Source organism: Mustela nivalis (assembly GCF_964662115.1).
Source record: "Mustela nivalis genome assembly, chromosome: 3".
NCBI lineage: Eukaryota > Metazoa > Chordata > Mammalia > Carnivora > Mustelidae > Mustela > Mustela nivalis.
The window spans coordinates 43,294,007-43,319,408 of NC_139022.1; the positions used below are offsets into that span (position 1 = coordinate 43,294,007).

General features: G+C 40.8%; 1 protein-coding gene and 1 long non-coding RNA gene across 6 annotated transcripts in view; both read left to right on the top strand.

The window, feature by feature from the left end:
• The window catches only part of SNCAIP (synuclein alpha interacting protein), a 157,054-nt gene extending 152,965 nt beyond the window's left edge, over window positions 1–4,089 (top strand). For all 5 annotated transcript variants that reach the window (XM_082724878.1, XM_082724880.1, XM_082724877.1 and 2 more), the window contains one exon: window positions 3,540–4,089. In XM_082724878.1, the coding sequence (XP_082581004.1) occupies window positions 3,540–3,624 (85 nt within the window). In that variant the 3' untranslated portion in view covers window positions 3,625–4,089. The remainder of the gene's footprint in view (window positions 1–3,539) is intronic.
• Window positions 4,090–8,950: 4,861 nt separating this feature from the next.
• On the top strand, window positions 8,951–24,735 carry LOC309862375. The gene is made up of 3 exons (XR_014310488.1): window positions 8,951–9,112; window positions 15,233–15,333; window positions 24,187–24,735. It is a non-coding gene; the product is annotated as an uncharacterized lncRNA (long non-coding RNA).
• The last annotated feature ends 667 nt before the right edge of the window (window positions 24,736–25,402 follow it).

A 25,402-nucleotide genomic window follows, 5' to 3' on the forward strand; every position in this document is an offset into this window, starting at 1 on the left:
TAATTATAACCTTACATTTGGGGGGCAGAAAATAATTTTGACTTCTCAGTTTACAATTCCTTTCTAAATACTTTGTGGGAGACAGAAACCTCCCTTTAGCACATTCAGGCAGATTAGGTGTCTCTCATTTTGTCTGTTGGTGGAGACAACCTCTGTCCCCCTGCCCCAGTCTGGACTGCTGTTATCTAGCAGTGCTGTACAGCTGTCTTCCTGGTGTTCCCCGCCCCCCAATACATTATTCTGGGAATTGCTTCTGCTTCTCTCCTGTGTAGAGCCCTGTTTCCTGAATCCGTCTTTTACCATTTTGGGTTTATGCTCATGTTTTGGTAAACACATCTTCCCTTCTTTGGGAGGTGAATGGGTGCTAAATTTGTTGAGACCTTGCCTGTCTGAAAACATCTTCAATTTGCCCTCATACTGGGTTAGATGTATTTGGCTGGGTATAGAATTCTAGGTAGGAAACACTTCTCCTCAGAATCTCTAACACATTTCATTTTCCTCTTGCTTCCAGTGTGCCTGTTGCAAAGTTCCATTCCTCTCAAATTGCAAATCCCTTGGAAGCTATTGTGATTTTCTCTTTATCCCCAGTATTTTGATTTATTGATGCTTTGTCATGATGCCATTAACATTCCTGACATGTGGGCACGCAGCAGGCCTTTTCAGTCTGGAAGCCTATATGTTTCAGTTCTGGGAAATTTTTTTGTACAATTTCTTTGAAATTTTTGTCCATTGCAATTTCTCTGTTCACTCTTTCTGGAAATCATACGATTGTAATGTTGGGCACACTGAATCGATCCTCAGATTTGCTAACTAGTTTTCTATCTTTATCCATACTTTTGTCTTTTGTCATTCTTTTAGGAAAGAACTTTTGCTTTTTTATTTTTTTTAGGAAAGAACTAACCTGTACCTTCCAACCTTCTAATTTTTTATTTTTGCTATAATAGTGTTAATTTCTAAAAGTACCTTGTTGGTTTTCTCTTTGTTTCCTTATTGTAGCATTATACATGTGAATTTTACAGACAAATATAAATGTATATGTTTTTTTCTTTTCCTCCTTTTTGCAGTAAAAAGTATTGCAGTAAGTATTTGCAGTAAAAGGTATTTACATTGATATGATTTTACTGTATGAAGGTACTATTTTTAATCCTTCATTTTATTGAGATTTCGGCCTTCTTCTTTTTGACTTATAGCAGCTCTTTCTATATTGCATATTAGAAAGACTAACCCTTTATGGTATGAATTACAGACATTTTCCCAGTGTTTCTTTCCTTGTTAAAGATTTTAAAGCTCTCATTGGCTCCGTATGTTATCTCTAGTCACTTTGACTTCCGTTTCTGTTGATTTTGGTTCTGTCTTTCATAGTAGCACTTTCCTCAAATATCTAATGATCTCTGACTCATTTATATTCACTAAAGCTGAGTGGAGGTTCTGACTTAATGGGTGAGGCTTGTTGACTGGTCAGTGTTGCTTCACATCAACTGGTGAGGACTAGGCTCTTCTGTTGGGAAAGTCCCTACTAGTATTTGTAAGTCTGTTCTCTTGGCCAGTTCATTTCTCAAGTTAAGGAAACTCCAGTCTCCTGCTAGTGCCCCTAGCCTGAGTGCCAAAAATTCATGAGTCAGACTAATAGGAGATGGGTTGAGAATCATATTCTCACTTAGGGAGACTTTCATTTAATCTCATGGGTTCTGCCCCCTTTAGCTGAATTCTGTCTGGTTCGCACCTTGCAAATTGTAACCTCCAGTCTTTTTCACAGTGGGAAAGAAACAGTTACCCAGCTACACTGGGTCAGAGAGATAATCTGGGATCTGACTTGCTACTTCCAAAAATTTTTCCAATAATCTGGGGTACCTGGGTGGCTCAGTGGGTTGAGCCTCTGCCTTTGGCTCAGGTCATGATCTCCAGGTCCTGGGATCGAGCCCCACATCAGGCTCTCTGCTCAGTGGGGAACCTGCTTCTCCCTCTCTCTCTGTGCCTGCTTGTGATCTCTCTCTGTGTCAAATAAATAAAATCTTTTAAAAAATTTTTTCCCAATAATCTTCCCATTTTTAGCACCCATTCAGCACCCACTGTCACTTCCAGAAATACATGGTGCTTTTGGTTTCTGCATCTTGCAGCATAGATCAGTTTGCTGGGTTCCCTGCCCATGGGCTTAGATTTCTGCATCTTCTGCTCAGCTGAATCAGCTCCACAGGCCCTTCGACCTTCCTGTTTCTGAAATAGTGTTGGTATTTTGTGTATTATCATCCCCTCTCACTTCCCTTATTTGTTTAGGTTTATTCCTTTCTTATTTCTTTACTTTCCTTTTTTAGTGTTGTTTTGTGAGAATGGGGTGATGAATGTGTGTGTTTAATCCACCATGTTTAATTGGAAGTCCTTAGAGCATCTTTTTACCAATCAAGTTTTTCTTTCCCTTTCTTCCCTTTATTGCCCATAGACAATCTCTAAAGTTCTACTCAGGGCACTTGGCTGGCTTGGTCAGTAAAGCTTGCAACTCTTAATCTCAGGGTTGTAAGCTCGAGCCCCACGTTGGGTGTAGAGATTACTTAAAAGTAAAATCTTTTTAAAAAATTAATAAATTTCTATTCAGAGGAATAAATAAAGTAAGAATTAGAACTTTCAGGTGTTGATGAGGATCAAATACTTCCTGGAACACTGAAAATAGTCTACACAGTCTTTGCAAGCAAGCATGATTTTGAGGCCATAACACTCCACTTGAAGCTCCCCATCCAAATATGTCCTCGTGTTAGCAAGTAGCATTACTGGAAACACTTTGTTTTTGTCTAATGTAGCAACAAGAAGGAATTTATTAATATGTAGACTCACCCACCTTCAGAAGGTGACTCCTCTCAGAAGATTTTTATACCCAGAATGTGAACAAATGTGTCCACCTAGAGGGAAATTCACTTACAAAGCATGACTGTTCAAGGCTTAAGCTTGTACTTCTTTCCATAGGCTTACTAGGTATCAAATATGGGGGGTGGGGTGGGGTGGGGGTGAAGAACAGCATTACTTTTTCCTGGTCTTTTTTTCTTTTTTCCCTAGACTTTCCTACTCATTGTCTTCCAGCCGTAATCACACCACCAAATAAGCATCTTCTTTGAATAATTAGGACTCAAGCTTATTGGACATTAAAGATGTCACCAATGAATCCATGTCAATAAAATATAAACATCTCATTTCCACTCAACCAGCATTACTATACTTACTATTTGATTTGACGTGACTTTGACATGAATTTTATAAAATTCACTTGACTAGAATCTTGCCTGGATTCCAGTCAGGATGATTGAGAAATAACTTCCAGAACCAAATTAAAAAGTGTTTGCCAAGTGTGTGTTATTACATGACTGTAGTTTTTTATTGTTTAAAGAGTGGTTTATATGAAAAGAATAATTTGCCTAGTAGAATAAAGTGTTCTTCAGTGTGGTTTGTATGAGGATAATTTCCATTTTTGGTAAGTTGTTTTAGTGGTGTTGTCTTGTAACTTGACCATAGTTTTATCTAATTCTGGCCTTTATGGTTTTTCTTCTGCTTAGGCATAATGACATCAATAGAAAAATGAAGAAATCCTACAGCATAAAGCACAATGCTGAGCCAGAGTCAAAAGAACTCTTCTTGTAAATCGCTTTTTTCTTCTCTCTCATTGCTGCCCTTTGGACACTATTGGAAATTTCTGGACTATCCACTGTGGAAATAGAATCATGAGAAAAATGCCTCACCAGCAGAAGAACAATATCAGGATGCCTTAAATTTATAGTGGTAGACTATATAATACACATTTTGGGGTGATATTTGTATATATAACTTGTTTCTCAAGAGATGCCATTTAAAAGCATGATTGGGCCAATGTATGTTTTTTAAGATTGGATTGGCACATCCACCAAGCCACTGGCCCCATCTTGTCTTTCATCAGTTGCATGAGTGTTTGCTAATGTTGACTGAACTTTCCTAGTAAAATGGGCAGTTTGGGCTCAGCTCCTCAGTGAGACCAGGTCAGTGGTATTGTTTTCTGTCAAGGGCGTTTTTTTTTTTTTTTCCTGTCATTTCTACTTTTTGTATAAAGGAAATAAAACAATGTTAACAGCACCTAGAAGCTTGGGGCACCTATTTTGTAATAAGCCTGTGATGTTCTGCTTTCTAAGGGACCTTGAGAGTATTTTGATTGCTGATATTTTATTTCAGGAACAAACTGCCTGTTTTAGCTATTTTCCCATAGGGGTGAAATAAAACATTCTAGTTTTCATTAAGTACTAAAGGATCAGACAAGTATATAAAGTAAGTCAATTCCTTCTGTCTTCTCAAATCCCAGCGTTGACATGGGAAAATACTAATGACAGCTAAGGATTCAGCCCCTGCTTGGGTCACTTTTTCTGTCTAGAACACATTATGAGACCTGTCTAATCCCTTTAGGAGACAGTGTGGAGCCTGAGTTTATAACAACCCTATTGTTGATACAGCTCTTTCAGTCCATGTAAGCAGTAAGTTCCAGATGGTTTCGTCCTATCATGTAAAAATATATTTCTGCTGCAACTTCAAGAGTTTTATTTTCAAAGTGTTGGCATGGCCCATAAGAGGCCTGTCAAATTTTAGTCTGGAAGTTGAGTGTGTGCTTCCCAGTAGCAGGGAGCCCTATATGTTATTTACAGTTACGAGCAGTGTTCCAGCCATCAGATATGGGCCATTCTGTATCTTGGTTGACACAAGAAGCCAAGGTACTAAGTTAGGAGGTAATCTTAGATATATGGGTAACAAACCTGGCCTGACAAACTTGGGCTTGACAAGATGCAATGAGGTATAGAAGAAGGACCTTTTAGGTACCAGTCACACTTACATAGTTATATTCCTACAACCAATTTATAGCTTAGCAAATTAAAGTTCAGAAAGCTTTCAGTCCTACGTCCAAAGTAATACAACTTGTAAACAGCAGACTTGGCTCTGGCCCAGCTTTGCTCATTATTCCCACTGGACTAGTACACAGGGATCCTGAGTTGTGTTGGCTCTACTTCTGGATGGGTCTTGGGGAAGAAACACTGCATCCTCAATCAACCTGGAAAAGGGCAAGACTGGCCTGCATGCACATCTAGGAGGTGAGTTCCTTCCGACCTACAGAGCAACATGTCTAGGAATTCAACCAAATAGTTCTGTCGTTGCTTGGGTCCTCTGAGTTCTTGTCATTATAGCCTAGTGTCCTTCATAGCTCTGAGTTGCTCATGTGTTTTTTTTCCTCAAATGAGAGTCCCTATTCTGATTTTGGCCCCTTGGCCTCAGGGATCCTCTCTGCTTCTTCACATTTTATTGTGGGGTCCTAGGTTTGCAATTCTAATATAGAATATATGGCCAGCACATGTGAAGATTCTCGTGATTTCTGCTTGGTACACATGAGCCAAGTTTTGGATTTCATTCTAGAATGGGGCTTGCAAGGGAAAGGGACCCAGAGAATTCTCTTTCTGTTCCCCAGAAGCCCCAGCTTTGTTCTTAGACAGACTGGGTTTTTAAACTTAAAAGTTGAAGGGGGGAACATTCTGTAGAGACTTTTATGAGCCAGACACAGAGTTCCCAATTAAATGTAGCAGAGAAAACCAAGAGTTTGAAAACAAGAGATGCTACCTTGACCAAGAAAACTGGCAATTCAATTGTTTATGGACACAAGCACTTCAGACACCAGAGTATTAAACCCTGAAGACCAAAGATTAAATTAAAAAAAAAGGCAAAATAGGAAAATCAAGTAGATTCAGATGAGCCAAACTGCCGACATAATGCATTCTGTGTTTATTGATGTTGTTAGCACACTAAAAATGCTGATCCTTAAATCACACATGTATACCATCTTTACCATCCAAGTTCTTTATGAAATGGATAAATTACGCTTGCTTGAAATAAATAGAAATGATGTGTTCCTTACCACAAGCTCAGTTGTGTGCAGAATTTATAAAATGAAACACAGACTTATTTCTTCACAGAAATGGAGACACACATGTTAAAGAAAGAGAGAGTGTTTCCTTGAAGTTAGCGGAACTTTGGGGCCCCCCGCCCCCTCTCCCTCCCACTGGGCTAGTAAAATGAGTGAAGCTCTATCTGCCTGCCTAATTACATGCAGCAGAGCTGGAAACTCAGCCCCACTGTAAAAAACTCTCTCAGCATCTGTCAGCGTCTTTTAAAGACTGGCTGCTTTTATGTCACTAAAGGGACTCATTTTGCCGAAGTTCAACCCATCAAATTAAGAACGTTTCTTAGAAAAGATAACAAGATACCAAACCTTCACCACTTTGAATGGATTGAATGCCCATTCCGTAGTCTCATAAAACATTAGTACCATGACCTCAACTCTAAGAAGAAACTTCTAGATGGGCATCGTGGGGTTAGGAGTGGGATGAGGACTCTCAAAGGTATCTATCTTCAAGTAAATATTGAAATTAATTTTTTTCTCAGAATATTTGCAGGCAACATACTGGATGGTATAGGCTTGAGGAAATAACTACAAAATATTTAAATAATACCCCAAAAGACCCCCTGATAATGGAATGGGTTAAATGTTATCTCTCCAGGAGCCACCTATGTACATAATCTGAGTTAAGCTAATAAAGCCAAGTAAGAATAAGGAATCCATAGCAACGGAGTTAATACCATTTCCCCACATGAAAATGGAGTTCATGCTATCTATTGCCTTGGAACTCTCATTTGTTGATGGGTCTCTCTATAAGTCCCATGTTATCTCCAGTTTTATTTCCCTTTATTCTCCATTGCATAGTTCAGTGTAACTTTTTGAGTGCCTGATTCCTGTCTCCTAATGAGATCCTACATTCTTTGAGCTCCACAAGAACCTCTGATGTCTCTCAGAGATGGTGATTAGTAAGTATCTATCAGCAATTTTTGTTAGTGTTTTTCAACTTCTGCTACCCTTATATCCATCTTAGTTTCTTCTTCTTTCTTCCCCATTCTTCTTCCATCGCTTCTCCCTCCTCCTCTTTTTCTCTCTGTCCTTCCTTCCCTTCCTCTCTTTCCTCTGCTGACATCTCTGCTCTCCATTTTCCCCCTTTGTCTGCCTAGGTTCCCAAGATCTGGAAAACCCCTTTTATGGGCTTTCCTTGGAAGAAGCCTGGCAAAGGAACTGCAGTGAGTATGAAGTGTGCTGAACCCATATTTACAATGCAAAGTAAATTCTCTCTTCCTTCTTGCCACAGCATGTGAATAGAACGGCATCTTTCTATATGCTGATGTGGTCATCAGACTCTGATTGAGCCCATACCAAGAATGGGGCCCCATGCTAGGCACTGTCTTGGAATAAAACCCCCCAGAAGTTGGTATTAACCATGGTGGGGGCGCACAAGGATATGTAAGGGACACATGGACACATGGGGAAAAGTAATTGGTTCAGAGCTTATGGTTCTCAAATATTGCTATACATTAGAATCATCTGGGGTAGCTTTTAAAAAACTGATGTCCAGGGACATCTGGGTGGCTCTGTCAGTTAAGCATCTGACTCTCAATTTCAGCTCAGGCGTGATCTCCTGGTCACGGGGTCAAGCCCCACGTTGGGCTCTGTGTTCAGTGCAGAGTCTGATTGGGATTTTCCCTCTTCCTTTGCCTTCCCTCCCTGCTAAAAAAAAATTTAAAAACCTGATGCCCACACCAAACCTATAATAAATCTAACTCTCTGGGTAGAACCCAGAGAGAAGTATTTGTAAAAACTTTCCCCACAATTCCAATCATGAAGGTGTGGCCAGAGAACATTAGTATGGGCATCAGCTGGGAGCATATCAGAAACTCAGAATCATGTGACATTCACCGTGGGCCCTATTTCTAATTTTGTGAGGCTGTGAACCGTCTATCAGAATAATGTTTGAGAAGACAGTTTGACAGAAAAAAACCCTTCCTCAAAGAAAGGGGAAGAATGATGAGCCCCTGCACCTAGGTCTAAATATAAAGAGGGTATTAGGTGTTTTCAGGAAATACCACTGGCAGTGTCACATTCTTCTGTTTCGCTAAGCAGTATCCATAAGTTTAATGTGTATATATGGAAATCCTACTCCATACTAGAATTTCATATGCAGAAAGTTCAAAATCATATAATTATAGAAACTGAGGCTTCTTTTCTGGATGGGAGGGGTAGAAGAAATCATAATTTTTCAAGAAAGGATTGGGCCATTGCACTTTTTAAACCATACTGGGGGTCGCTTTTCCATTGTTTTCAAAGTTCTCTAAAGTCTGTTGTATGAAATCAAATCATCGGAAAGCTACCCATCTGGCAGGGGCAAAAGGAAGACAAAAGCACAGCCAAGCAAAGACTGAAACCCATCCCAGAACCACTCCTCAACCACCACTGCAGGGCTTCCCATATATGCCACCAGGACACACGACTTCATGATTTTATGACGTGAGGACACAGTGCAGTGCTATATTGTACGCCAAAGACGCTCCTTTGTTTACACAACACACCCACACAGACACACACGAACACACACACCGCGAATGACTACCACGTGCACAGCTCTGTCCCAAGGGGCAGAAAGGCAAGCATAAATCTGGGGTAATGAATGCATATTGCTCTTGATGAAATGTGGAGAGTCTGAGTTCAACAGGAGAAATCTGGAAAGCAGAGCTCTCTGTTATGATGCTGCGCCCCTAGTCGCATGAATATTTTATAACTGTATTTGTTTTCTTTCTATGGCGTCTGTTTCATGCCGTCCTTCAGCCCATGAGGAGCAAGGGAGGAAGGATTTCATTTCTATGACTCGTGCCCGGCCGTGCTGGTTGTCTTATCAGTCAACAGCCTTTCTCTCTTTGTTCCCAATTAAGTGCAGCCAGCTAAATGTCCTCAGATAAAAAGACTTTCCTAAGAGTCCCGGAAACTAGGTACAGTCACGTGACTCGGCTCTGGCCAATGGGAAGCCGGTAGCGCTCTTACAGCGCTTCCGGAAGTGTTAGGGAGGAGGAAGCGTGCCTGGCCTTCCTGGTTTGCTGCGCGTGCTTTCCGCTCTGGGACACAGCAGTGACTCCTGCAGCCAGAAACCCGGAAGTGACCTACCACAAAGGGACTCGAAGAGAAGAGAAAGAACCCAGCTCATGAGCCGCTGCGCAGGCTTATGGACCGTCCCTCCAAATTCCGGAAGTGAGTCAGATAAGGTCCCTTGTTGTAGCCGCCCTCGGATTGGAGCGGCCGAAGAGAAAACCGAACGGGGCAGGGGGGCTCATCCTACAGAAGAAAGCGCATCCATCCAGGCTCTGGGAATAAAGCCGCATGTCACAAAGACCGGGAGGTCTGGGAGATTATTTTAGTCATGCTTCAGGAGTAAAGTGTGTTCTGCTAGTTCGGGACATGGGGCCTAGAAAAATCCCCGATCTGTTGTGAGGGACCACCTTCAAAAGTCTGGGACATAGCCCCCCTCATTGGCGGCGGCTGGCCCAGGGCCCTGACGTGGTAGCTTCCTCAGGGAATACTCCTGAGGACATCGCCTCAGAAGGACAGCTTGGATCCAGTGAGTGGTGGGGTCGAGGGTCCCAGCCCCTCCCCCAACGAGAGGCACCTCCAGAAAGGCACCCCCGGCCCAGTGTCCCTGCTGGCTTTCACTTCACTTCCTCCTCCACTTTGTCTTGCGCCCCTCCTCTGCCTCCCTTCTGCTCCGCTCCCCTCCTCTTGTCTTCCTCAGGAACTGACCCCGGGAGCCATCTGTTAGTAACCTTCCTACACTCTAATCTCCAGTCAGATTTGTCTCCCCGGGGAGCTTTGAGAGCACATTAGCCTAGGTCCGTGTCGGGGAATCTCAGAATACAATAGCAGCTCCTTTCATTGTGTCTCGTGCTTCAGTGGATGGGTAAACCAGAGGATTTTTCCTTGGGAACGCTTGTTTGGGTCTTAGCAGGGTCAATTTTAGATCATTGCACGTGTATGGAATTTATTACGATAAAGGCCCAGTGTCAAATTGAGATCTAACTGTTGGGACCCAGCTGTTGGGCCAAATTAAAAAAGAATACAGCCAAGGTTATATTCTCTCTCTCTTTTTTTTTTTTTTACATTTTTAAAAAAAATTTTATAAACATATATTTTTATCCCTAGGGGTACAGGTATATGAATCACCAGGTTTACACACTTCACAGCACTCACCATAGCACATACCCTCCTCAATGTCCATAACCCCACCACCCTTCTCCCAACCCCCATCTTTCCAGCAACCCTCAGTTTGTTTTGTGAGATTAAGAGTCACTTATGGTTTGTCTCCCTCCCGATCCCATCTAGTTTCTTCTCCTACCCCCCTAACTCCCCACATTGCATCACCACTTCCTCATATCAGGGAGATCATATGATAGTTGTCTTTCTCTGCTTGACTTATTTCGCTAAGCATGATACGCTCTAGTTCCATCCATGTTGTCGCAAATGGCAAGATTTCATTTCTTTTGATGGCTGTATAGTATTCCATTGTGTATATATGCCACATCTTCTTGATCCATTCATCTGTTGATGGACATCTAGGTTCTTTCCATAGTTTGGCTATTGTGGACATTGCTGCTATAAACATTCGGGTGCACGTGCCCCTTCGGATCACTACATTTGTATCTTGAGGGTAAATACCTAGTAGTGCAATTGCTGGGTCATAGGGTAGTTCTATTTTCAGCATTTTGAGGAACCTCCATGCTGTTTTCCAGAGTGGTTGCACCAACTTGCATTCCCACCAACAGTGTAGGAGGGTTCCCCTTTCTCAGGATCCTCGCCAGCATCTGTCATTTCCTGACTTGTTGATTTTAGCCATTCTGACTGGTGTGAGGTGGTATCTCATTGTGGTTTTTATTTGTACTTCCCTGATGCTGAGTGATATGGAGCACTTTTTCATGTGTCTGTTGGCCATCTGTTTGTCTTCTTTGCAGAAATGTCTGTTCATGTCTTCTGCCCATTTCTTGATTGGATTCTTTGTTCTTTGGGTGTTGAGTTTGATAAGTTCTTTATAGATTTTGGCCACTAGCCCTTTATCTGATAGGTTGTTTGCAAATATCTTCTCCCATTCTGTCAGTTGTCTTTTGATTTTGTTAACTGTTTCCTTTGCTGTGCAAAAGCTTCTGATCTTGATAAAATATTCTCTTTTAATACAACTTCATTTGTTTGCTAATAATCTCATATTGCTACTTAGCCCGTGGGCATTACAAACTGGATCCCACCATTCCCAGGGTCCCTTCTACAGGGTACAGGCCCAGACATCATCCTTCAACTTCATTTCCCTGCTGGAGGCTGAACTCCATCCTAAATCCCCAAAGAAATGCCATCTCTGAACTATGACATTTATCAAAAATCAATATAAGAAATGACCATACAGAAAAAAGAAGTTTCTATTATTTTTTAAGGTTGGTTTTTTTTTTATAAAATTGAAACCATCGTATATTTTATATTTTTATAAATATAACTTTTATATTTTAAAAGTCAATGGCTTTATAAGGGACCATAAAAGAAATTCTTAAAGTTAGTGCTAGGGGGGAAAAATAATCTGCTTGTACAGAAAAGCTGGCATGCTTCTTTTTACTAGCTAATAAGAACCTTATATAACTTGTGTTTTCCTTTTTGTCTTGCCTGCCAGGAAAAGGTCAAGAGTAAGGTTTGTATTCAATCTCAGTAGCAATCCTTAGCTTCATTTTTTTGTAGCTGTACCCAGGCCAACTTCACCTTCTTTCTTTGTCCTTATTTCCTCATACTTTGTTTTTTTAAATAAAAATATATGACAGATAGCATCATAAAAATTGACAACATTGCATATATTGATTCTTTTTCTTGGTTGAAATACATCTGAGTCTTCTATTATAAGTGACTGCTAATCCTGAAAAGTAAATAGGCTGAAATACATATGTTTCTTTGGGTTTTTTTTCCCCCACTTACCCCACTGACTGCTCATTCCCGTTATTTACCTGATGTGAAAACCCAAAACAACTATGTATGCAAGAGAATACTGATTCAAAGTATAAGACAATAGTTAGCTTCAAATTGTGCGTTATCTTTCAAGGATGGGACAAGTCATAGAGGCACATATGTAAAGTGCAAGACAGATATAATATGGGGGTGGGGGCTTAGGAGACAGTGTTGTTGAGAGGAGGGAGGAATCCCTTTGACTTTGGCTGAGGCCAGGCAGGTGTCCTGTAAGGTCTGCATTTAATAAAGGCAGACATATGAACTCAGGTACAGCGGTTGGCTACCCCAGTCCCCAGGTAATGCTATTATAAAAAGGAGCCTCCCAGATCTGCACACAACATCACGTATCCACAGGACTGGTAGCCTACAATTGGTAGTAGTTGGACTGGTCCAACTCTGAGAATCTCGTATAATGTTCAGTCTGCCCTGAACTTGACCAAGCAGGGTTTTCTCACCCATAAACAAGTGAGCAGAGATTGAGAAGTGAGTCCTCTGTATAATCCCACTTGTCTTCTTGCTCTAGCCCAGATGCAGGGCCATGGTCCTAGACCCTTAGAACCTTCACCATGACCTTGCCTGTGTCGGCACCATGGGTCCCTCCTTGTGGCTGTGAAGTTAGTCTTGCTGAGCTGTCTTCAGGAGAAGATTCTATGGGACGCACCTCCCACTTCATTGTGGTGCTCACCCCAGGGCCACACTTCTCCCCAGGTTTTCTTGGACAATGAACACAGCAGGGGTATTAGCTGGGGGACTCTTCTAAGGGATGGTGGTGGCCTGGGACACCCCTTTATCTTGGCACCATTTTCTCCACAATATGGCATATTCTGAGAGTTCCTGTATGATTCCCCTCTGCCCTTCCCTCTTTCCTTCCCCTGTGTCAGCCCTGCACCCCAGTCTGAAGGTTTACCCTCCCCCTTTATTTTTCAGATAGTCATGTTCCTCAAGGAACCTCTTGCACATCTAATCCCATTTTGGTGGCTGCTTCTCAGATGACCTTAAGGGACAAACTCCTTGACCTTCCTCCTATGTCTTCCTCCTTTTACTTCGCCTTGTACTCCATCCCAAGTTCAGTTTCCTCTTGGCTGCAGCACTCAGCATGGGCTATCTTCCTCTCTTTGCCCCACTAGGCAAGGGGAGGTGAGGATGGGGCCTAGGACCTTACAGTTGGAGGTAGGTAGGGCAACAGGTCTTCCCATAGCAAAGATGAATGGTGCTACTATGGATGTTGCCCGTAACTTACGTCCTGATTTCCTTCCATAACTTGAGTTACATCACAAAAAGCCATATTCTGTTCTTTAGGCCCCATAAGATCCAGACAGAAGGACAAGGTCTTGGCTAGGTGGGAGAAAGAGTGGGGCCAGTGGGGCAGAGAGAGGTGGTATATGATGGAGGAAAACTCATCCTACTACACAGGTAGAGCGTGATATCTGAGTTTGAAGAAAATTAGAGTTTATGAGAGGGGAAGAGAACTTTTGTTTTACATAAAGCTCCTCTCCCCAGTGATTTTTGGTGGTTCTTTTCACTTCTATTGCTCGTTGCTCAAAGAATCTTGTTTTTCAGAGGCACCTGGGTGGCTCAGTTGGTTCAGTGTCTGACTCGTGATTTCAGCTCAGGTCATGATCGTGTGGTCCTAAGATCAAGCTCTGAGTTATGGGCATGGAGTTTGCTTAAGATTCTCCCTCCCCTTCAGTCTCTGCTTCTCCCCCTGCTCACTCGCACGATCACACACACACACACACACACACACTCTCTCTCTCTCTCTCTCTCTCCTTCTCTGAAATAAATAAATAAATAAACTCTTTTAAAAAAATCTAATCTTGTTTTCACAGGTGACTAACTCACACTCCCTTCCCTCACCTCCAGTTTCTCCTTCACATCATCTGTCTCCCTATGTAGGTTAATTAGCACCAAGAACACATAAGCAAATTACTAAAATTACTTATCTCTATAGGATTTATTTCCCTTGCATTCACCTCTATTGAAAGACATGTATTTTTAAACATAAACATATTTAAAATTTTCATAAACTTGCTACAGGCAGTAAACTGCAGGTACAGGGAGTAAATATTTGGTAGACTTGCAGAGTTGCTGGTCCTTATGTTACTGATGGAGGCTGCCTCTCCCAACCCACATGCAAGATATATAGAGTCTCAGCTGTTTTTTGTTTTGTTTTGTTTTTTAGAAGTGAATAGATACAGCCTTTATTCTCAAGATGATCTTTGATCCACCATCAGTGGATTTCCAGGAATAGCATATGCTTACCCCTTAGATGCTTTTCAAAAGTGCTCACCTATCCCTGGGTACCTTGTGGACCCTGGTGTGGGAGGCAGACCAGCTCTAACTTGCCCAGGCAGGCGGGGGCCAATCAGAGGTATGTGACACCGTCCTTTATTTAGGTACCAGCTCTGAACACTAACAACTGAAAAGTGTGATTGAACCCAGGCATCCTAATTCCTATGACATTCTCCTGGCGACCTTGAGCCTCTGTTTCTCCCTGATGTCAGTCTGGCAGGTGCCCCAGGTGGCGTCTTATTTTGAGAGTTGATGAGTCTGAGTTCCTCACACAGCATGAGCGTGAGAACCTGGTGAGGAGGAGAATTATAGAGACTGCAAGGAGAAAAGCTCCATTCTGTTTGTTCCTTATCTCAACAGATGCCTGGCATCCTGGCTGCAGACTTCCAGGTTTATCTGGATTTGCACACACGTCTGTGAAAAAAATCCTGTGATGTCATATTCCCAACCCTTGCTGGATTGTCACGATAAGTCTCCAACAGAAGCCATTTATCCTTAAGTTTCAGAGTGGTCAGGAGAGGATGGAAAGCCCTTCTTTCTGCTTGCATCTACAAAAGCAACTTTCCAAGGGAATTCTGAACCATTGCTTTCTTCCCACACTGACATCATGACAATTAAGAAAAATCACACCTCTGATTTCTAGCGCCATTTTGCTAGAATTCATCTCGGCCCAGTGAACCCTTAAAAATACTTTATTTGAATATCCTTCAGCCTCCTTCTAGACAAGTTTCAAAGGCTGAGCTTCCTCTCCCATGCCCCTTCTGTTTTCCAGACACACCACAGCCTGTATGACACAAAATGTGCAGCAACAGAATTTCTGGATTGGCTACCTAATTAAATAAATCTCCTTGCCCGGAGCAAACAAAGTTAAAATAACATTGAGGTCCGTCTCTCTGCCCACAAAAGAGAAGCAAATTAAAAACCAGGGCTGCAAATGTCTTCTCTTGCACAATGCATAGTGCAGAAAGTCCTGTCAGATGAAGTTTCAGACATGGACTAGCATTTTCCAAAACACAAGTTCAAACCCCACAGTCTCCTTAAACGTTGCAGGTCTGGCTGATGTTCGTTCCTGGAAGATTGTACCCGTAGAAACCATCACCACAGAAGTGGCTCTGCCAACATGACCTGTGATTAAATCTTCTTATTGGAAGGTAAGAGCACCATTTCCTCTGCTTTTTAGTACTAAACACCTGGAAAGGAAAAGCATGGTACTCTGAGGAGAGACCTGAGAGGTCGGCCACCTGCCAGCACTTGTGAGAAGGGTCACTATGTTTCTTAACTGTACAGAGAAAGAGAGCTCACCATACCTCTAGGGAACTTTACAGAGTTAAGTGAATGGCAGTCATCTCTTCTTCTCCTTCTTTCTACTCATTTGAGTGGGGCTGCCTTCTGAGAAAAGCTCCCATTCAGACTGACCTGGTTGGCCATGACAGGCACCCAATACAGTGCAAACAGAGAAAGAGGGAGAAAGAATCAGCTCCAGAAGGAGATCATTGGAAGAGAGAAATTAGACACCACTTTAAGTGCCAGGTCTAAGCATCAGCAGTTCATTTTTCAACCATAAAAGTACTAAAATATATCCCCTCAGGAAGCCATGTTTTGCTAGCATATATAGGGGTCAGTCAGATGAGAACCACTTTAAAGGTAATACATGGCTCATATTCCTCTTGACCCAGGCAATAAATAATCATGAAGGACAGACTTCTTGGGGTTGTACATCATTTTGTTGGTGTGTTTGTAATAATTGAATGTTGAAGGCATCACAGCTACCTAGCCAATTCCTACTGAGATTTGTACCCAACAGCCAGCTCTATCAGACCCTTGGTGACAGATCCTGTTGAAGGACATTAGGAGAGCTAGCATCTAGTGTAGGTATACCCCTCTGCCTCCCAGTGACACAAAAATCTATTACGCTGGAATTAACCTGGTTTGTTTGCATATTAGTGTGTGACATCGAGTATGGCTTGTTAACATGGTTTCCCATATTTTCTGGGCATGAGTGTTTATGGGAAAAATTTGAGATGTGTACAAGGCTTTGGACATGTGACTCACATAAACTGGAATAAGAGCATTGTTGCTAAAACCTAGGGTTTGCTTTGAAGCCTCATCACAGTGTTCCTGGGAAACCATTAAGCAAAATGCCCTGAAGGATAGGAAAAAACTGCATTGAGCAATAAAATGTCAACAAACGACAGAATTTGAACATCAAGCACTTTAATCTAAACATGCCCTTCTCTCCTTTCACTTGGCAGGGGTTTGGTTTTTAAAAAGTAATAAACTCTAGCCCTCCAGCTGACCTGAGGATGTGTTTAAGAAATCCAACCCTAGAGCCAGAAGCATTATGACCTTTAATGTGGACTCCCCACCTCAGGAAAACTGTAGAATCAGAAATCTAAACAGAAAAGGAGAACAGAAATCTATGTCTCAGTTGTCTCTGTTTTGGACTTTTTTTTTTTTTTTTGAAGAGGGTACACAACAAAACTTCCAGCCAGAAGGAACAATCTTAAATCTGTTTAAACAGGTGTCCGGTACTTGGTGTCTCACAAAGAGCAAATTAATATAACCATAGCACAATGTAAGAAGGATATGAACAAGGAATATGTATCCACAAGCCTGTGTAACCTTATAAACCCGGGCCAGAGACAGTTTGGTCTCCAAACAGAACTGCAGTCAAGAAAACAGCTTCCTACAACCAAAAGTAATTTCAATAACTCAAACCCCTTCTTTAGGTTCCCTGGGAACCATAAAGGGAATCCAGATTCAAAGACCATATGTATTCAAATCTCTTTTCTTCTTCTTCCTGTCTCCCTCACATTGGTGCCAGTGCAGAGCCCTTCCATTCACAATTCCCCAAAATTGTTCTCAACACATCATTCTCCTCTTTCTGTCTGTCCTCACTATTTTCTGTATCACTTCAGCATGCATATGAACTTTACCTCTCCTGTAGCAGAAAAAAAAAAAAATTCCTCTTTGTAGGAAGAAAAATAATCGGGAGATTGATCTGGTAATTAGAGAATTCTCTTTGGCTGGCTAGGGGAGGGGAAAAGACGGCAATCATGCCACATTCAAAATTTGATCCTAACATAACTGCCATGAGTTAAAAACTGCTGGTAGGGGAGGGCTGTATCTTCAGTAAACCAAGACCCAGAAAATCTGAGAGCCGTGATGTGGCTACATTACATTTGCATAGTATTAGAGATAATGTTTGCCTAGAAAAACTCATGTGTATTAAAGCACAGAGAAGACGATCTCTGTTCTCTAACTCCGAAGAACAGATTTTTGTTTCGGAAGGACAAATCTGATAGGTTACCAGGTGGAGCTCTAGAATTTCTTAGAGAATGAAGTGCAAGGAGGTGTCATGTGCACTGGGAAAGGTCACATGGTTTGGTAAGCCAGGGTTTGCCTGCATATGACTGGTGTGAGCTTTCTCGTAGGTTCTGTCCTACCAGATCAGGGGTGATGAACCCAAATCCTCTAAGAGTCAAGCCATGTCCTAATCAAGAGGTACAGACTAAGAACTATGACAACATGGAAAGAGACTGCCCTATCTAAAGTAATTACTCCTTTCCCACTAAGTCTTATCATGTAGGAATGTTGGTTTAGTGTTGCCAGATTCCCACTTAACCAGGAGAACCTGAAAATCCAGATGCTGGATATAAGACCTTTCCCCTGCAATCTTGGATGTTGGCAGTTGACTATTTTTCACCTTTGTGAATGCCAAATTGCTGTGCCTGAGGGCTGATGCAGCCCACAGACCACATCAACTCTGTAGGAAAAAATGAACCATGCAAAAAATACAGGCTCAGGTCCAAGAAGTCAGTATCAAAATGGGAAAGTGCCTTGAAAGTGGATCCCCATATATATCAATGCCACTTTTAGAAAACTATACAATGAAAAAATCTCTTAGTTACACAAAAGCTACTATATGAGGATATTTATCACAACAATATGTAACTGCAAAAAATGGGAACAACTAAGTTATCCAAAAATAGAGGCCTAGTTTAAATAAATTTTGTACAAAGATCTGTAATGTACTAAATTGCATGAAAAATGATATTGCAGAAAATGATCAGAAAGGTGTTCTTGATTTACTGTTAAGTCTGAAAGCAGGTTACAGATAGAATATAATGCCATTTCTTTTTATTCTTATATGTTTGTGTGTGTATATTCTGTTTAAAGAAGAAACTACAAAGGGAATGAGAAAAAAAGCTTTATTTTTACCTTTTAAAGTGAGGGGTGTCTGGGTGGCTCAGTTGGTTAAGTGTCTGCCGTCAGCTCAGGTCATGATCTCAGGGTCCTGGGACCGAACCCTGCATTGGGCTCCCTGTGCAGTGGGGAGCCTGCTTCTCCTTCTGCCTGCCACTCCAACTGCTTGTGCTGGCTCACTCTCAAATAAATAAAATCTTTAAAAAGAAAAGAAAAGAAAAACAGTGAAAACACGGTATATCAGCATCTGTGGAATGCAGCAGCAACAATGCCAAGTGACAAACGTTTAGATTTTAATGCTTATATTAGAAAAGAAGTTTAAAATCATTTATATAAGTTTCCACATTAAGAAGCTATAAAAAGAGAAGCATTTAAACCCGAGGTAAATAGAAGGAGTAAAATAATGAATAAGAACAGAAATCTAATAAATATTTTAAAAATAAAAAATACAAATATAATTATATCAATAAAAATGTATTTGAAATTTTAAAAAAGACCATAAATCAATGAAAAAAAAAATAAACCATAGAGAAAAATCTATGGGAGGGAAAATCTAGATATTGGAAAAGATTTGTAAAATTGGTAAATGCCAGGCTGATCAAGAAAAAATTTTTTTAAAAATCTATATTAGCAATGAAATAGTCATTTTCACTATAGATCCTATGGCCAATTAAAATGATAATAGAATACTGTGAAGAATTCTTTGACAATAAATTTGACAACTTTACAAAAAATGAACACATTTCTTGAAAGACATAAATTGCCAAAATTGACACAATAAGAAACAGAAAATCTGAATAACCATATTTATATCATAGAATCCTATATCTAACATATAAACTGAACTAATGATTTTTTTAAAACTTTAGGTAAACTTCAGATAAAAATAGCTTCACTGGTTAACTCTATCACACATTTCAGAAATGATGCTGATTTCATAGAAACTCAGAAAATCAAGGTGGAGAGAATATTTCCTAATTTATTTTACTTCCCTGGTTTTAAAACCAGATAAATACATAAAAAGAAAAAACTGTAGATAAATATTCCTTGTGAAAATAGAAGCCAAAAATCTTTAATAAAAATTTAGCAAACTGAAGTTGGCACTACAGAGAATAATACATACTTACCAAGTGGGGTTTATTTCAGGGCCACAAGGTTGTTTTTTATAATTTTAAAATCTTTCAATAGGATATACCACAATAAGACAATAAAATAGAAAAGCATATGATTATGTTAACAGATACAGTAGAAGCATTTGACAAAACTTAATATCCATTTGTGAGTAAAACTTTTAACCATCAGGACAAAAAGAAACATTTTTAACCAGATAAGCATGTTAGAAAAGTGTACATTCTACATAATGGCAAAAATTTTTATGGTTTTCCTTGAGATTAAGATGAGGAATAAAGCAAGGATGTGCCATCTAATCGCTATAATTTAAATTGTAATGGAATTCCTGGCCAGTGTATTAATGCAAGCAAGAGCAATAAAGTGCCTGCAACTTGGAAAAGAATAAAGTTGTCATTATTCAGAGATGACATGATGATTTACAAAGAAAATCCTAAAGAATCTACAAAGTAACCTACTAGAATTAATCAGTGAATTTTTAAAAATTAATTTTATTTAATTTTTACAGTGTTCTGAGATTCATTGTTTATGCACCACACCCAGTGCTCCATGCAATACGAGCCTTCCATAATACCCACCACTAGGTTCACCCAACCCCTCACCTCCTCCTCTCCAAAACCCTCAGTTTGTTTCTAAGAGTTCACATTTTCTCATGGTTTGTTTCCCCCTCTGATTTCCCCCAACTTACTTCTCCGCTCCATCTCCCCATGTCTTTCGTGTTATTCTACTTGTTATGCTCCACAAGTAAGTGAAACCACATGATAATTGACTTTCTCTGCTTGACTTTCTTCACTCAGCATAATCTCCTCCAGTCCCATCCATGTTGATACAAAAGTTGGGTATTCATCCTTTCTGATGGAGGCATAATACTCCATTGTATATATGGACCATATCTTATTTATCAATTTGTCTGTTGAAGGGCATCTTGGCTCTTTCCACAGTTTGGTGATTGTGGCCATTGCAGCTATGAACATTGGGGTACAGATGTCCCTTCTTTTCCCTACATCTGTATCTTTGGGGTAAATATCCAGTAGTGCAATTGCAGGGTCATAGGGAAGCTCTATTTTTAATTTCTTAAGGAATCTCCACACTGTTTTCCAAAGTGGCTGCACCAAATTGCATTCCCAACGAACAGTGGAAGAGGGTTCCCCTTTCCCCACATCCTCTCCAACACTTGTATCCTGTCCTGTTAATTTTGGCCATTCTAACTGGTGCAAGGTCATATCTCAGTGAGGTTTTGATTTGAATTTTCCTGATGGCTAATGATGATGAACATTTTTTCATGTGTCTATTAGCCATTTGTATGTCTTCTTTGGAGGATTGTCTGTTCATATCTTCTGCCCATTTTTTGATGTGATTATCTGTATTTTGGGTGTTGAGTTTGAGGAATTCTTTATAAATCTTGGATATCAGCCCTTTGTCTATAGTGTCATTTGCAAATATGTTCTCCAATTCTGTGGGTTGCCTCTTTGTTTTGTGGACTGTTTCCTTTGCTGTGCAGAAGCTGTTTTCTTGATGAAGTCCCAGTAGTTTATTTTTGCTTTTATTTCCTTTGCTATTGGAGACATGTCTTGAAAGAAGTTGCTGTGGCTGATGTCGAAGAGGTTACTACCTATTTTCTCCTCTAGGATTTTGATAGTTTCCTGCCTCACATTGAGGTCTTCCATTTTGAGTTTATCTTTGTGTATGGTTTAATAGAATGGTCGAGTTTCATTCTTCTATACATAGCTGTCCAGTTTTCCCAGCACCATTTATTGAAGAGACTGTCGTTTTTCCATTGGATATTTTTTCCTATTTTGTCAAAGATTATTTGACCATAGAGTTGAGGGTCCATATCTGGACTCTCTGTTCCACTGGTCTGTGTGTCTGTTTTTGTGCCAGTACTATGCTGTCTTGGTGATCACAGCTTTGTAGTAAAGCCAGAATTACCCTTATCCCCAAACCCAAAGACCCCATCAAAAAGGAAAATTTCAGACTAATATCCCTGATGAATATGGATGCCAAGATTCTCAATAAGATCCTAGCTAATAGGATCCAATAGTACATTAAAAAGATTATCCGCCATGACCGGTGGGATTTATCCCTGGGATGCAAGGGTGGTTCAACATTCTCAAATAAGTCATGATAGAACAAATCAACAGGAGAAGAGAGAAGAACCACATGGTCCTCTCAACTGATGCAGAAAAAGCATTTGACAAAATACAGCATCCGTTCCTGATTAAAAGTCTTCAGAGTATACGGGTAGTGGGAACATTACTCAACTTCATAAAATCTATCTATGAAAAACCCACAGTGAATATCATCCTCAATGGGGAAAAGCTGACCACCTTTCCTTTGAGATCAGAAACATGACAAGGATGCCCACTCTCACCACTCTTGTTCAACATAGTATTAGAAGTCCTAGCAACAGCAATCAGACAACAAAGAGAAATAAAAGGTGTTCAGATTGGCAAAGAAGAAGTCAAACTCTGTTTCTTCACAGATGACATGATACTTTATATGGAAAACCCAAAGATTCCATCCCAAACTACTAGAACTCATACAGCAATTCAGTAATATGTCAGGATACAAACTCAATGTGCAGAAATCAGTTTCTTTCTTATACACTAACAATGAAAATACAGAAAGGGAAATTGATTCAGAAAAGGAGAGTTGATTCCATTTACTATAGCACCAAGAATCATAAGATACATGGGAATAAACCTAACCAAAGAGGTAAAGGATCTGTACTTGAGGAACTATAGAACACTCATGAAAGAAACTGAAGAAGTCACAAAAAGATGGAAGAGCATTCCAAGTTCCTGGATCAGAAGAATAAACATCGTTAAAATGTCTGTACCACCTAGAGCAATCTATACTTTCAGTGCCATCCCGATCGAAATTCCCTCAGCATTTTTCAAAGTGCTGGAGCAAACAATCCTAAAATGTGTATGGAACCAGAAGAGACCCTGAATTGCTAAGGAAATGTTGAAAAAGAAAAATAAAGCTTGGGGCATCATGTTGCCTGATTTCAAGCTTAAATCAGTGAATTTTGCACGGTCTTAGTATGCAAGGTCAAAACACAAAAATAAATTGCATTTCTATGTCTTAGCAGTGAATAATTGCAAAGTAAAATTTTGAAAATATTTTATAATAGCATCAAGAACAAGATACTACTTAGAAAAAATTGAACAAATGCATGTAAGACTTTTACACTGAAAACTACAAAACATTGCTGAGAGAAATTGAAGACCTAAAAACACAGGAAAAAACTTTGTTCACAGATATAAAAATTCAATATTGCTAACATATCTGTTGTCCCAAATTGGCCTGTTGTTTCTATACAATCCCAATGAAATGTCTGAAAGGAGTTTAGATTTTCAGAAATTCCATATTGATTTCAAAATATAGCAATGTCTGAGTGGCTTAGTCAGTTAAGCATCTGCCTGTGGCTCAGGTCATGATCCCAGGGTCCTGTGATCAAGCCTCACATCAGACTCTCCTTTCAGCCCGGGGTCTGCTTGAGATTCTTTCTCTCCCTCTCCCTCTGCCCCACTCCTCTGCTTGTGCTCTCTCTCTCAAATAAATACATAAAATCTTAAAAAAGAAAAAAATCCACTTAAGACTGTCCCACTCCTGCCCCACAGCTGATCAAGACCTCTTGCATCTGGCAGTCTGCCACTTGCAGACCTCCTGGAGAGATTTCCCCTATTTTCTAGGGATCAGCACATACATCCTCCAGCCCTTGTCTACTCCCCTAGAGGAAGTGATCTCCGGTAAGGCTAGCTGGGCCTCACAGTCACCGGTATCCATTAAAAAAATGCAGGTTCCTGGGTCCTATTCCTGCAAAGTCTGACGATAGGTCTACTTTAAATCCAAGACAAATGATACAGTGCTGTCCCATGTTCACTGCTCATGCTCCCAGTTGCACTAGATTTGAGTTGCTGTTGCAGGCTCCGCATAAACTTACTTCCCGCTTGTGTCCGGGCTGGCCCTACTGGACATTGGCCTCACTTTTTAATAACAGCCCCTCTCAAACTTCACCATCTTAGGGGACAAAATTATGTCATTCTGATCATTTATACAGCAAATTATGAGGGCTCCAAGACAAATTAACAGCTCAGTGTTTTCATAGGATCCTCACCCCTCAGTAACCCCAAAACTCTCCAGGGTAGGCACTTACATGGGCGCAGGAATCATCAGCAGCTGCTTGTCAGGACATTGGGAACTCACACTTACCCCTGAGATCCTGGATTAAGGATAAAATCCTTTAATGGCGCAGTGAAAATGAGGGTCTCTGCTCTGGCTCCATGTCAAGGTGACCCTAAGGGAGTCTTACTATTCAACTGTTGTGTTAAATCAGAGGACGTTTTTCTGCAGTCTGTGCCATAAGACCCCGGTTAGAAAATTGCTTTGTCTGAAAACCTTTATTTGCTAGTCTGGTCTGATTAGAAAAGTCTCAAAGATTGTACCTACAAACCCATGGGTATTGAGATAAGCATGCATGAGGCTGCACACTTGGGATTTCTACCAAAGAGAGGTTTTGTTTGCTGTCTCCTAGCCTCCAGGGTAACCTGACAGAGAAATAGGGTGTGTGTGAGTTGGGCGGGGAGGGTGGTGTGCACGCAGGTGCGTATGTGTGTACACAGAAAAACATGTCTGAGACTACAGTTTTTATCCCTCCATTTCAGGTCCTAGAAGAACATGTAAGAAGACGACACTGGACCACTTGTTTCAAACTGTAGATGTTCTGTGGGCCTCGTGGTCACTGTTCTAGAAGTGTTTTTCATCATTTGGGCTGCTATCAGCACCCAGGAGATGGGAACTCTAGCTGGATGACAAGGCAACAAGACAAATCTCTGTGCGGAGCAGTAGAGTGGTCAAGGAGAGGAATGATTTAGAAGGCAAATGGCAGCACAAGGAAACTCAATAGCTAGAGCCCAATAACTGGGGTGAAAAGTGGACTCAGAAAGGAAGGGGTGGGTTGGAATGCAGAATGTAGGCTTGACCTTCTCTGCAGCTTTGCCTGGGGCCCTGGTGACAGCTCTTCACTCTCCAACTTCTCTACACGCTTGCCAACAGGGCGCTTTGGAAAGTACAGAGCACACCTTCCGTGATTTCTCCTAGTTTCCACTATTGAAACACTCTGACTCCTTATTATGTTTTTCTTATTCTTTCCAGTGGAAAAGAAAAAAGGGACAAGCCTACCCCTTTGCTAAACATTCTGTCTTGTCCGTCGGCTCTTGACAGAATTCCCCCTAGTTTAGGATCTTCTAGGAATCCCCAAGGGATGACAAGGCAACAAGACAAATCTCTGTGCGGAGCAGTAGAGTGGTCAAGGAGAGGAATGATTTAGAAGGCAAATGGCAGCACAAGGAAACTCAATAGCTAGAGCCCAATAACTGGGGTGAAAAGTGGACTCAGAAAGGAAGGGGTGGGTTGGAATGCAGAATGTAGGCTTGACCAAATTGATGACGCTTGTAGGATTTTATAGACCCATACAATTTTAGAACTAGAGAGGATACTGGAAATTTTGTAATCCCAACTCGTAATTTGAGGCATTTAGTTATTTATGCAAAAATATAGATTGCTATCCCCCCCTACTATGGAGCCTGAGACTTGCCCTCAAATACCTCCATGCCCCTTGTTTTCCCTTCTAACTGGTGGCTCTGAATTGCCCTTAATGTGGGGCTGTAAGTCCTTTAGGTAACTGCGTGCCATATTCCTTATCTTAATTCCTTGCTCTGTTCCTCAGTTCATCTGCTTTGGACTCTAGAGATAGGTCCTAGGCATACAGTCATACAGATGAACATCCTGCCCTAGGTGAGTTCGTATTCTAGTGGATAAAACAGTCAACAAAACTAAATATACATGTGCTGTCACATCAGAAACTGATGATAAAAGAAA